This window comes from Crocodylus porosus, unplaced genomic scaffold (assembly GCF_001723895.1).
Source record: "Crocodylus porosus isolate Cpor-Errol unplaced genomic scaffold, CroPor_comp1, whole genome shotgun sequence".
NCBI lineage: Eukaryota > Metazoa > Chordata > Crocodylia > Crocodylidae > Crocodylus > Crocodylus porosus.
In genome coordinates, this window is record NW_017728886.1 from 157239051 (window position 1) to 157252469 (window position 13419).

Here is a 13419-nt window from a genome sequence, read left to right on the forward strand (position 1 = left end):
CCGGTCATTGCCCCTTGGTCTGGGATAGGAAGGGTCCCCCCAGGGTGTAGGGGGAAGGGAGGGAAGACAGCAGCACTACAACAATAACAGGAAGCCAGGCCTGTCTGCTCTTCTTGGGATTCCCCCCACCTAGGAGTTTACATGGGGGTGAGTGGGGTGGGAGGTGTGATTCGAGCTCATTTCCCCCTCTCCCCACTTGTGTGAGATCCTGGGAGGAGAAGGGGAAGGTAAAAGAGCCAGCAATGGCCTGTGTTAAGCAAGGGGTTCTGGAGGGAAAAGAAAGGAGACTGGGCAGTTCAGAAGCAGAAATGTTCTTTTTTTGTCTAGGAAGAGAGCAAGGGGATGAGATCAGGCCCATGGAAATGCTGGGGAGCCAGGTGCAGGGAGGGCACAGCTCTGTGTGCAGGAGAGCAAAAAACAAACAAACAAAAAGTGTGTGTGGGGGGGAAGGAGTCCATTCGTCAGTGTCAGTCTTGTCTTGTCCTGTGTTTCCCCCCCTCCCCCCTGGGCATCCAGCCAGGGGTAGGCCTCTGAGGGGTATTGAGGGGGAAGATTATGATTTAAGACGTAAAGCAAGGAATATTACAATTCATGGTGTGGTTTCCCGTGATTTGCTTGCCAAATTGGCAGCAGCAAAGGTATAAAATATTGTACTTGTGTAGGTCAGCAAGCAGCAACAATAGAGGCTGTAAGTGTTGGTTGTTGTGAAAATGTCATAGAAGCCATAAGGGTATGAGTTCACCCTGACCTATTAAAAAAGGGCGCACGCAGGCACGCACACTCACATCTGGTGTTCTAGGCCCAAGTCCCGAGTGCTTCAGATCAAAACAACTTCTGAGTTGGCTTCAAGGGGAGGTCTTTGGTCACAGTGTAGTCAAACAATGTAGAAGAAGGGGAAAACCCTTGTGATTACCCTTTCTCAAAGTTTACAATAGTGAAATTGAAGTGAAATCTTGATAAACATGTTACTGTTTAATCAAAGAAGAGGAAAATGGCAACACAAACATACAAATGGTAGGATTTGGCCGCTGTGAAAGGATTTGATGTACTTTGCAAGGTATCCTTCAAGAGGCAGGGCCTAGTGTGTATTATACGAAATACTTCATTCAAATAATATTTAAGCTGCAGCCTTGTAAAGCTAGTAAATTCAGAGTTGATGACTTAGTATGGCCTTCTGGAGGACTCTAAGAAGGAAAGATATGTTGTGTAATATTAAAAACTTTGAATTTCCTGACTTCTTTCAAGGTATTTATGACCTTGGCATTTTTAGAAGTATATTATAGTTGATCTAGTTTGACTGTTAAGTTTTTCATCTCATGCATGTAGCTTTCTGCCAAGTTTGCTCACATGTTTTGATGTGATTTTTCTAAAATGGTGAGCTAAAAACAAATAAATAAGGAATTGTTCTGTTCTGTTGGCTTCCTATAAAAGTACATTTTTATGATATTTTTTTCTTGCTTTACCTGACATCTCCCCCCCCCGTCTCTGAAAGTAAAAATCATATTGCTGCATCTTGTTGCAATTTCTTTGAAGAAATAATGAATGAATGGTAAACATTGGCTATGCTGACTACCCAGCATGTTTACTGTCTACAGAGATCAAGGCCATAGAAGTCACTAACTACTTAAATGTCCCAGCTTACATAATGTACAACTAAAGGGAGCCTCACCTAATAAGAATGTAGGGGGAATGTTGGCTAGTTCTTTAGTAAGTCAACTTGGAGGTTACCAGACTAGTGTGTAGGTATGTGGATCAGAAAAGGTGGTCTTAGGAGGGTAGTCCCCTCTTCTAACTGCAAACATGCTGCTGTTTAAAGCAGTGAATGGCTCCTTAAAAATTGAACTTTTCTCCCCTTTTGTCCTGATTCTTAATGGAGATAGGTACTGCTGCAGCTTCAAGAAGAAAACTTTCAGAATCTCTCTGATCTTGTAAAGTGCCTGAACTAGCAATACATCTGTGGCTATCTGGGCAATGGGAAAAGAACCGGATGTGGCATTGCTTTTGATAAAGATTTTGAAAGAAGTGTGTGGATTGGTGGTGGAAATCTGTGGGATCTTCCACCAGCATCCTTGAAAAATAGATCCAGTCAAGAAGTGGGTAATGTAAAAAGCAATAACTCCATTTATCTTGTTGATTCTTGGATGCATTTTTTCAGGCTTCCTTTGCTCATGCAACATTCTGATAATAGAAATGGCTTTTTTTGGAGGTAGTTGCTCCCTATCCGTGACTGACAGGAAGTGCTGTTTCTGGTAACATCAGTGCTTTTTTTTTTTCTAGCTTGTTTCCCCTTTCTCTTTCCATTCCACCTTTTTTCTTCTTTTTACTTCCACTGTAGTTTAATGTCCTAAGTTTGTCTTTCTGACTGGAAAATATATGTCACGTTGGAGTTAAAGGTAGCAGCCACTTGAGTGAACCATCCAAAAAAAATGTATGTATGTACAGTCTGCAAACTGCACACTAACATACAGGCATGCACGCACACATATACACATGTATATGTATGTATGCATGGATGCGTATGTATGTCAGTATACAGTTTGCAGACTGTATTTTGCCTACCCAATCAAGGAAATGCAATATCTTGAAATCCTAATATACTTCTGTAACATTACTGTGCAAAAGAGCTGCTTCTCAGTTTGTAGCCTGTTTGTTTGTTTTTTTCCCAATCCCTTAATAATTTGAATCTACTGCCTTATATGTGTGCTTTGTGCCTAAAATCTTGTCTTGCCTCTCTCTCAATTACATAGTTTCTACAATAAAGATATTGCCAAAGAAATCTTGCTTCTGTCATACTGAGGCTCACTTAAGTGAGCTATATAAAACAGTATCAGAAAAATAACTTTTGCAAGATAGTTTTGTGGCAGAGATGGAAATGGACATAAAGGTTCATTTTATAGGAGAGAAACCACAGTGAAGTGAATTACTTTTAAAATAGGATATTTTTTAAATACTGAAACTTTGTTCTCATGCATGTTAAATTAATCAATGATTCTTATACATACTAGTCAACTGATTAATTATAATATTGCAGTGAGCTTCAAACCGGCGAATGCTAGTTGGAAATTAACTCTTCTGTGGTTTCATATGTAGTATTAAAAAAATCTAATCCCAGAGGTAGTGCAAGTATTAACTATGTAAAAAATCATAAAGAGAATGATGAAAAGAGGATATACCACTAATATTTTGTTTTCTTTTGTTTTTTTAAAACTAGTCTTCTGAGAATAAATAATCGCATAAAATTCAACAAATTTCATGTAGGCCCCTCTATTGGTAGTTTACTAAACAATGTTGATTTAAAGAAAAAAAAAGTCATATACAATTTTTGAATAAATGGACTTTGCTGGGAACCCCCCCCCCGGTAAATACAGGTATTTCTAATTGGCTTCCAATGTCGGGTTAAAAAAATCTTCTAGTTTTATTTCCACTGCTAGGTGCTTCTTCACGTTTGTCTGGTAGACAAAAGAGGTTCTGATGGGAATAACCCTGTATGAGCTTATCAAGAGAATTTTAAATGGATTCAGTAACGTTTTGGAGAAACCGAGATGGATTTACTTTACTGTACCAAATATAGCCAAGGCAGTAATACAGAGGCCTATTTTGTACAGATAAAGCAATCACAGAAATTGAAGTCACTGAGTAACTGCTTACAGGTCTTGATATTTTTAGTCTGAGTAAAGCCTTTCCCCTGTATCCACTTAAGTTTCTGTTCAGTTTTTTTAGCTGATTTTATAGTTACCAGCAGTTTCCCAGTAACATTAGTCATTTTAAACTATATTTATCTAAAGTATGCATTTAGAAATTAATAACATAAGATCATACATCCCAGTAATTTTGCCAAGGAGATCTCTTTTACTTAAGTAGGGTTAGTTGATGTTTATGGAGTTCCTCATTTACATGTTTATAGCATTGGGCCTTAATTTTAGCTTGCTATTTCAAGTGTATGGTGTTTAAATTTAGCTTATTTTTAATACAAATTTAATTTCAGAGGGAAATTTCTGTTTTTAAAGACCTTATGATATCTTGCTTAATAAAAGTTAATTAATATTACTAGCAGCTGTTAAAAACTTTTTATTCATAAGTGAGGTAGTCTCAGTTCTTTGATCAAAGCAATTGCAGGATTTTATAAAGACTTTGAAGTAAAATTAAAATTTACAGGAAGGTAGTAGAAATTGCTTTGTAAGACTCTTGCAGAACACTTTTTTAATGATGAAAAAAGGCTTTTAGTCTTTAATGTTTCACGCACTTTAAAATGTCATTCTATTGTAGACTATATCTTAAACTCTGTAGAAGTCTTACTATTGAAGACTTGTACTTCAGATAATATAGAGAAGAAGGTTGGGAGGCTTTATGGGGTGCTCCTTACAATGCTTAAGATCCAACTGACTGCATTTCTTGCAGTTTGAATTTACTATGGAAGTAGTAACTACAGACCATCTAGAATAAGAATATTTTTAAAATTAGAGGCTACTTTGTAGGTTAGGAAAGAGATCTTTAAAAAGGATAGCATCTTGAAATTTAGTCAGTTTTCCAAACCCATTTTAGAGGTTTGGATATCATTTCTACTGGAAATAGTAATAGATTTGCAACCACATTTTCCTTTTTTTTAAATTTTTTCTTCCTCTTCTTTTGGGAAATTTGATTCAATTGTTTTGTGAAAATAGTGAAACTACAGGGATTTCCATAAAATATGTGAAGGGAAGTACAGGAATATTTTCCTTTAATTTATAACTGTATCTCTTGGGTTTTTATTTTTAAATGTTAGGAAATACTTATTTTTATTTTAGGGATTAAGTAATATCTAAACAGGTGTGTCTGAGTTTCATAGTTTGTAGGGTCGGAAGGGACCTGAGCAGATCATCACGTCTGACCCCCTGCCATGGCAGGAAAAAGTACTGGGGTCAAATGACCCCAGCAAGTTAATGTTCTGTTCAAGGATTCAGGAGGCCCCTCAAAAGTTATGGCTGCTTTATGGTCCGGGGACTTCTATATAACTAAGAAAGGCAACCTGATTCATAACAGTTCAGTAATGAATTACTGGTACTAGAAAACAAAACATAAACTTATTCTGGGACTTCTTGGGCTGTAGGTTTGCTTATTATTTTGAGGGATTAAATCTGGGGAAAAATCTTGCTAGGAGTAAGAAATTCAGTAAATCCTCCATGGTCTTGTTTTGAATATAGACAGGAGCAAATACGTGTCTTTTTCCTTTGTTAAGACTTTGTGAACTAGTTTGTGTCTAATCTGTAGCTACAGGAAACGGATGAAATAAAAGCTGAATATATAAAGACTTAAAAAATCAGTGTTGCATGATTAAGCCATCGTTAGAGAAAATGAAGAGGTTATTAATGAAGCATGCTGAAGTAAGCAATGCAAAGATGCTAGAAAATAAACACAGTTGCCAAGGCCCTAAAGAGGCTAACATACTGAGACTAGGGCTTCTTTTAGTAACAGCACTGATAAGTGTCTGCTGTTCTTGCAACAATAGGAATAATGCCCGCATTCATTTTTGTAGGCTTTATGTGGTTAATTAATTGTTGTAATAAAAGAAATTCAGAACATGGAAATAAGTTGCTTACTGTGCATACTGTAAAGCAACTGACAGTTATGTCAAAGGACAGAAATAATCAAACCTCTTGAAATTTTCTAAAGAAGTAGAAATATACTGAGCAGTAAATGATACAGCACAGTTGTAATAGTTCAATTGATAAAATTCAGTAAACACTGCGCAACTGGAGCCAGGCAATATTTTCAAGTGGACTTCTGTCAATCTTACATACAAATTATATTAAAACAGATTGAATCTTGCCTTTTAATCATTTGCCTTATAATAGCAAACCTCTTATAAGTAGAATACGCTGAATGATCTGTTGGCATGTTTAGACAAGTGACAATGGTAAGCACATTCTAGAGCACCTCTGTAAGAGCATAGCTTCACATGCTGTTCCATAAATGAGTTTAACTAGACTTTTCAAATACATGCAACTGAGTCACTTATTCTGAGTGGTGGTTTGTGCACTGTCAGGTTACCTTGTGCATTTTCGTTTCAGCTGGAGTTTAGGTTTTTAATATGACTGATTATTTTGCAGGTCATGGAAAAACCCCAAAAGATGCTGCCTCAGTTCGTGCCACACATCCTATTCCTGCAGCCTGTGGAATATACTATTTTGAAGTTAAAATTGTCAGTAAAGGAAGAGATGGGTAAGCACTGAATGTATTTATTCATAATACTGCTTGACATATTTTTCTGTCAGTTCCACATCATCTGTCATTTATCCATATGATCTTACTAAATTTCATTTGGGTTACTTAATATAAGAAACACTTGATGGCAACTAGGAACTAGATGGATTAGGTGATTAACAATGATGCGTAGGGTGATTCTGTATCTTGCCACTTCACATTTAACTTGATTCATTAGTGACCAGAAATTACCCTCTGACATCTGACAGTGTTAAGTGAGGCTAGTGGTCTTAGTTCTCTTCCCAGTAGATCATTGTTCACATCATTTAAAGAATAAACAAACCATAATTAGTCTCTTTGTTCATGCTTTTGGGCGAGGTTCTGGGGATCGAATGGTTATAAAAATTGTGTGCACTTTACCTTTTATAGATGTAGCACTTCCATGATAAGGTGAAGGCACGTTGGCAGATTAACTGCTGGGAGACTTACACATCTGCTGCCCAACACTGTCTATTATGTGGTGACACACACAAGCTTTCCTTGCCAGAGCTACCAATACAACACCTTGTATGAGTACTCCATTAATTCTGAAAAGTAAACAATATCTGTAAAACTAGTAGCTAGCAAACTGTAGTTGAAAACATTTCAAATGTTTAAATGTTCTGAGTAGACAGCAGTCATCCTTTTGAAACACCAGGAGCTCTCTCGACATTTGTTAAGTATGGCTGTTATTTTCCAGTCTCTATAAATATCAAGGGCCTCTCTTGTGCATCACTTCTTTTTAGGTTTTGTTGCCCTCAAGGTAATTGGAGGTCAGTTTTTCCTAAATTAAGAGATGTGAGGGTTTATATGAGAAAAATCCTGACGTTTCAGTAACAACAACTAGAAAAAGGAGAGGATTTGGCAAATCTGTCTCCTCGAATGAGGGATATGTCCTTCATTTCTTTTCAATGGGCAGGGGAATTTGTGGTCCAGAGACAGTCTGCTATAACATTTGATTAAGCTGAAAAAGAAGCAGATATCTGTTCTTCTATGATCTGCATTGTGACTGAATGACTTGGAGGTCCCAGGCAATGTGCAGCTTTCTTGTGATAAGTACTCTTTTAGAAATCTCTACGGTGCCCAGAAGTTTTCATCACAATTATTTTTTGGTTAAGATGTCCGAGACAATGTCCTTCTTTGTCCCTTTGCTTTTGCTTTGCCTCTTTCTTAGTGTTTCACAAATCTTCCTGCCTCTTAGAGGTGATAACTAACTTTTCCTTTTTTCTTGTGGTCAAAAATTGTCTCAGGATATGTTGAGGGAAGAACCTGTCAGTGTCACTTCCCTGAAGTAAAAAGAAAAATCTCTAGATAAACATTTGCACTTTCTGCCACTAGCTGGTTTACCCATTTATCTCAGAGCATACAGCTGCTCAATGTCTTGGTGGTTCTGCTCTGATTAAAATACCGTACTATCAGAAGCTATCTCGTGAGGGAAATGTTTTCTTTATACAAAAATCTTACCCTGGCTCTAATTACTTTTATACTTAATCTTGGAATTCCTGCTTTTTTCCCCTATTTTAAAGTAATCACAATCAGTCACCATTCTTTGGGTGAAAACTTTGCCATCAACTTATGTAATAAAAAAGTATTTTTGGTATTTTCCATTACTTATGCCTCTTCTCTTCTGTTACCATTATAGTACTGCTGCTGTTGCTGAGTAGAACCGTCTGTTGAGCTGTAGTGAGGCTTATGTCTCTTTCATGGAGTTTAGACATGAGACCTGAGTCCTGGCAATGCTCCCTCACTCTGCCTGCCTCCTGGGCTTGGGTCCTAAGGGCCTGGCACTGTCCCTGCCTGCCTGCCAGGCTTGGGTCCTGGGGGCCCAATCCAGCCCACAGGGTCAAAGGTTTCCTCTGTCGGTCTAGAGATTTGGCATCAGGGGAGTGGTACTACTATTTCCCCCACACCACCAGATCCTAGACCTGTGGGGAGCCCTGCAGAGCCTAGAAGTTGAGCACCCATGTTCTAGTAAGTTATATTTTTAGAGGTGCACCAATGCATCGGTCCCATATTGGATTGGCACCGAAAAAAGGAAAATTGACAGTATTGGCAATCGGCTCTTTTTGGTTGATGTGGCTGATAATGTCACTGATAAATGCCCCATGCATGTGCACAGCCGCAGCTGCAGTGCAGTATGCAGGTGACCAGGAGCATAGCCCGACAGTGTGGAGAGCAGCATTGGGCTGGTAAGTCTGTTGTGGAGGAAGGGGCGGGGGGAGGGAAGGGACATGGGGTGGGGGCAGAATGAGGCTCCATGGTAAGGGAGGGAGTGGGGCTGGGGCAGGGTTGGGCATGGGACAGAGCTGAAAGCAGCTCGTCCAGAGGATGGGGGTGGGGAGCTCTTGCCTCTGCACGCACCCCGGGAGGGCATGGGAGCATGTTCCTTTGCATCTGTGTGCTGGGCAAGGGCCAGCTGCCGGTGGGGCTGGGGCCGGGGCTGCACTGAGTTCTTCCCAGTGTGGGGGTTGGACCAGGCTGAACTTGGGGCAGATGGCAATGCTTGGAGGGAGGCTGCTGGGCAGGGAGGCTGCAGCCATCCCAAAATTTACTGTAGCCCCCCTTCTAGCACCTCTGCTGCTGCCTGTCCTGAGCGTAGCCCAGCCTAGTGCCCCCTCTATGAAGACCATGGCACTGCCCTGGCCCCAGCCTGGACTCTCCCCATACACAGATCTGGGGGCACGTGCCCCCCATGCTGTCCTGGGGTTCATGTAGCAGAGGAGCTGCCCCCCCCCCCCCGGAGATGCCACTCGCAGTTCCATCCCATGCCCTGTCATGTCCTGCCCCACCCCAGTTAGGCAGCATCTGCCTCTGCCCCAGCCCCACTCCCTTCCTCACTGTGGGGGCCTTGATCTGCCCTTCCCCCACAACAGACTTACCAGCCCAACTGTTCTCTAAGCTGCCTGGCTGTATATTTAATGCTTAGATGTGGGGATGAAGAGCTCACTGGCCAAGTTTGTGGACAACACCAAGTGATGGGGGAGCATGGTCACGCTTGAAGATAGGCTACAGATATAGGCAGACCTACACAGGCTGGCAAGTTGGGCAAATCAGAACCTGATGAAGTTCAACATTGAGAAATGTAAAGTGTTCCACATTGGGATGAGCAGCCCCATAACACACCTTCAGACTGGGCGGCACCAAACTGACTAGCACCAAGAATGAAAGGGACCTGGGGGTAATAATGGACCACAGTATGAATATGAGCTGGTGGTGTGATGCTGTAGCTAGTAGGGCAGATAATACTCTGGTGTACATCATTGATGCATCTCCAGCAAAACCAAGGAGATGATTCTTCCATTCTGCTCAGCACTGGTGAGACCGCAGCTGGAGTACTGTGTCCAGTTCTGGGCATCACACTTGAACAAGGATATGGACAAAGTTGAGAGAAGAGAACTTGGCCAGAAGTGGACTTGCCATGTTCACCAACGACACCAAACTTTGAGGTAAAGGATCCATACCTGAGGATAGGAGGGCAATCCAGGTTGACCTGGACAGGCTTGAGAAATGGGAAGACCAGAACCTCATGGCATTTAACACCAAAAAATGCAGGGTTCTCCACCTTGGGAGGAAAAACCCGCAGCATGCTTATAGGCTCAGCAGCACTACACTGGCTACCACTTCGGACGAAAGGGACTTGGGGGTCACAATTGACCACAAGATGAACATGAGCCTTCCATGTGGTGCTGCAGCTAGTAAAGTAAACAAAACGCTGGCTTGCATCCATAGAAGCTTCTCGAGCAAATCCCAGGATGTCATTCTCCCATTGTGCTTGGCCTTGGTGAAGCCGCAGCTGGAGTACTGCATCCAGTTTTGGGCTCTACAATTCAAAAAGGATATGAAGAAGTTTGAGAGGGTGCAGAGGAGAGCCACGTGCATGATAAGAGGTCAGGAAAACAGACCTTATGATGATGGCCACCTATAAGTTTATCAGGGGTGACCACCAGGATCTGGGGGAACGTCTGTTCACCAGAGCGCCCCAAGGGATGACGAGGTCAAACGGTCACAAACTCCTGCAAGACCGTTTCAGGCTGGACATAAGGAAGAATTTCTTTACTGTCTGAGCCCCCAAGGTCTGGAACAGTCTGCCATTGGAGGTGGTTCAAGCACCTACATTGAACACCTTCAAGAGTAAATTGGATGCTTATCTTGCTGGGATCCTATGACCCCAGCTGACTTCCTGCCCTTTGGGCAGGGGGCTGGACTCAATGATCTCCCGAGGTCCCTTCCAGCCCTAATGTCTATGAAATCTATGAAATGAGAGGCTGAGAGCTATGGGATTCTTCAGCCTGGAAAAGCTCAGGCTCAGGGGGAACCTGGTGGCCACTTATAAGTTTATCGGGGGTGCTCATCAGGATCTGGGGGAATGCGTGTTCACCAGAGCACCCCAAGGGATGACAAGACCGAACAGTCACAAAGTCCTCCGCGACCGTTTCAGGTTGGACATAAAGAAGTACTTCTTTACTGTTCAAGCCCCCAATGTTTGGAATAGACTGCCACTGAAGGTGGTTCAAGCACCTACCTTGAATGCCTTCAAGATAGACATTTGGATGTTTATCTTGCTGGGATCATATGACCCCTGCTGACTTCCTGCTTTTTGGGCAGGGGGCTGGACTTGATGATCTTCCGAGGTCCCTTCGAGCTCTAGTGTCTATGAAATCTATGGGAGAGTCCAACGAAGAGCCACCCGTATGATTGGGGTCTTAAAAGGCATATGAGGAAAGGCTGAGGGATCTGGGACTCTTCAGCCTGAGGAAAAAATGCTGAGGGGGGACCTGGTAGCAGCTTACCGCTACACTAGGGGAGTACATCAAGGGCTCAGTGAGCAACTGTTCACCTGGGCACCCAAGGGGAAAACCAGGAGTAACAGTCACAAACTCCTGGAAGATCGATTCAGGCTCAACATTAGGAAAAACTTCTTCACAGTCAGGGTGTCCAGACTGTGAAACAAGCTCCCCCCAAAGGTGGTGCAATCACCTACCCTGGAAATCTTCAAGAGGAGACTAGACAGTCACCTTGCTGGGGTCACCTGACTCCTGGTTATCTTTCCTGCTTGGTGCAGGGAGCTGGACCCAATGATCTTCTGAGGTCCCTTCTGGCCTTACAATCTATGAATCAATGCATATCATCAGTCGGATCGGTATCAGCTGATATGGCTCATTAAAAATCAGCCATCTGTTATAGACCCCAAAAAATCTCTTTGTGCACCCCTAATTCTTTTGTTGGACTTAAAATTGCGTGGGGGGGGGGTCATGAAAAGAGTACATTTAGTAATGTTTTGTTTTGTTTCCTTGTTTGTACCGAGGGCACCTGTCCTGATTAACATCCCAGTGGATTAGGCACTGCATGTATACATAGCAAGAAAAACCCTGTTTCAGAGTTAAAAATATAACTTTGACAGTGCAGCAAGTGACTAACACAGTAGGAAGAAAGAGGAAGGGAGAATAAGGGTAACAGCAATAAAAAATTAGGTTCTAATCTCTTTGGAATGGGGATCATCTGTTTCTGTGTTTACCGTGCCTGATAGGATTCATGACTTGGAGCTCTTACCTACATCTGTAGTACAGATAAGCCAATTGAATTAAAAATAGGCACACTGTGTGATTTGGCTTTTTCTTCCTTTAAATACACCGATTCAAAAAGCCATGGCTTTGTTTTTGTTATCTTTTATTTAATTTTTCTATACTTCCTGTTTTAGTTTTACTGCATTTAACTGAATCAAAAGATTTTTCATGTCTAGAATCTAATTTTTGGAGGGTTGTCTTAAATTTATCCCCCCACCACTCCACTGGGGCAAGCAGCAGCCGGGGGGAGGGGAGGTGGTGGTGAGGTAAAGACAGAACAGTTGAGTGGCCTGGCCCCTGCCCCTTGCTGCTTGTGTCTTCCCCTCGCCCAGTGCCTGCATACCTCATGCCTACCCCTGTACTGCTTGTACCCCCTGACACCTGCTCCCCTACCTGCCTCCTCAGTTTCTGCCCTTCTTGCTTCCTCCTCCCTGCCCGCTTCCTCCTCCCTGCCCACTTCCTCTCACCTTCTCCTTGTGGTTTCACCTGGGGCCCTGGTCTGGCTTGGGGCACGGAGCACAGTCCATATACTGCCTCCAGCCTCAGCCTTGCAATAGCTGTCTTGGCAGCTCACCAAGCCCAAGAGCTGGCACTAGAGCTGCTGCTGCTGTATGGCCAAAGCTGGGGCTGAAGGCAGTGTGTGTTCCCTGCCCCCAACTGGAGTGGGGCCCCAGCAGGAGCCAGAGGTGCCAGAGGAAGATGAGTACAGCAGGGAGCAAAGGTCAGGGGGAGCAGAGGCTGCAGCAGGGAGGTGGAGGAGGGAGGGAGAGCATTGGCTATGGCTCCAGCTCTGGCCCCGGGCTTGGACTTAGGGGTGTAATCAGAGCCATAGCTGATACCCCCTCCTACTTGTACTTAAATCTAAAATGAGGGGCTTCCCCCCATGTTGAATGTGGTGAGGGTGCCTCATTTTAGATTTGAGTAAATGCAGTATTCTTCTCCCACTTGTGATCATGCAGTTTTGCAGCGTGGTCTACATCAGTGGTTTTCAAACTTCTTGAAGTAACAGTACTCTTTCATATCTCTTTTTCTGCTGTAGAATCCTACTCCTATCCCAAAGCCAGGTGACTCAGCCCTGCAGTAGTGCACTGCCTCCCAGGCCACTTGACCATTACCCCCAGACTCTTTGTGGATTCCTGCTGTCCTATCGTGGAACCTCATGGTTCTACTGGAACAACATCAGTTTTACATAACTACTTTGTTTGTCTGTTGCTACTTTAATTCCTTTTGTGGTCCTGTGCCACTCCTAGCGAGATGTCTCTGAATGCTCCTTCTTTCACCTTCCTTCTTTCTACCCAGGTGAGCACACAGTTCACCAGCAGACTAGACTGTCTTTGTGCCTGAAGCAGGGTGCTTGTGCCTGAAAGCTTGCAAAGAACAGTTTTTTCAACTATTTAGTTGGTCTAATAAAAGATATCACATCTACCCAAAGAACTTTGTCTGCCTATGTCCTTACATCAACATGGTTACAACCAGTAACCCTTCCTGCTCGCAGCTTTCTTTTGTATCAAGTTTTAATGCAAGTTTTATAATGCTAGTTTTATAGGTTCATAGATTCATAGATGCTAGGGTCGGAAGGGACCTCAATAGATCATCGAGTCCGACCCCCTGCATAAGCAGGAAAGAGTGCTGGGCC

The 13419-nt window shown here is 42.7% G+C and overlaps 1 protein-coding gene across 2 annotated transcripts in view; it reads left to right on the forward strand.

Annotated features, from left to right (window-relative positions):
- The first annotated feature begins 6052 nt into the window (after positions 1–6052).
- Positions 6053–13419, forward strand: part of RANBP9 (RAN binding protein 9) — a 48616-nt gene continuing 41249 nt past the window's right edge. For both annotated transcript variants that reach the window (XM_019543755.1, XM_019543762.1), the window contains exon 1: positions 6053–6198. In XM_019543755.1, coding sequence (XP_019399300.1) covers positions 6068–6198 — 131 coding nt within the window. In that variant the 5' untranslated portion in view covers positions 6053–6067. The remainder of the gene's footprint in view (positions 6199–13419) is intronic.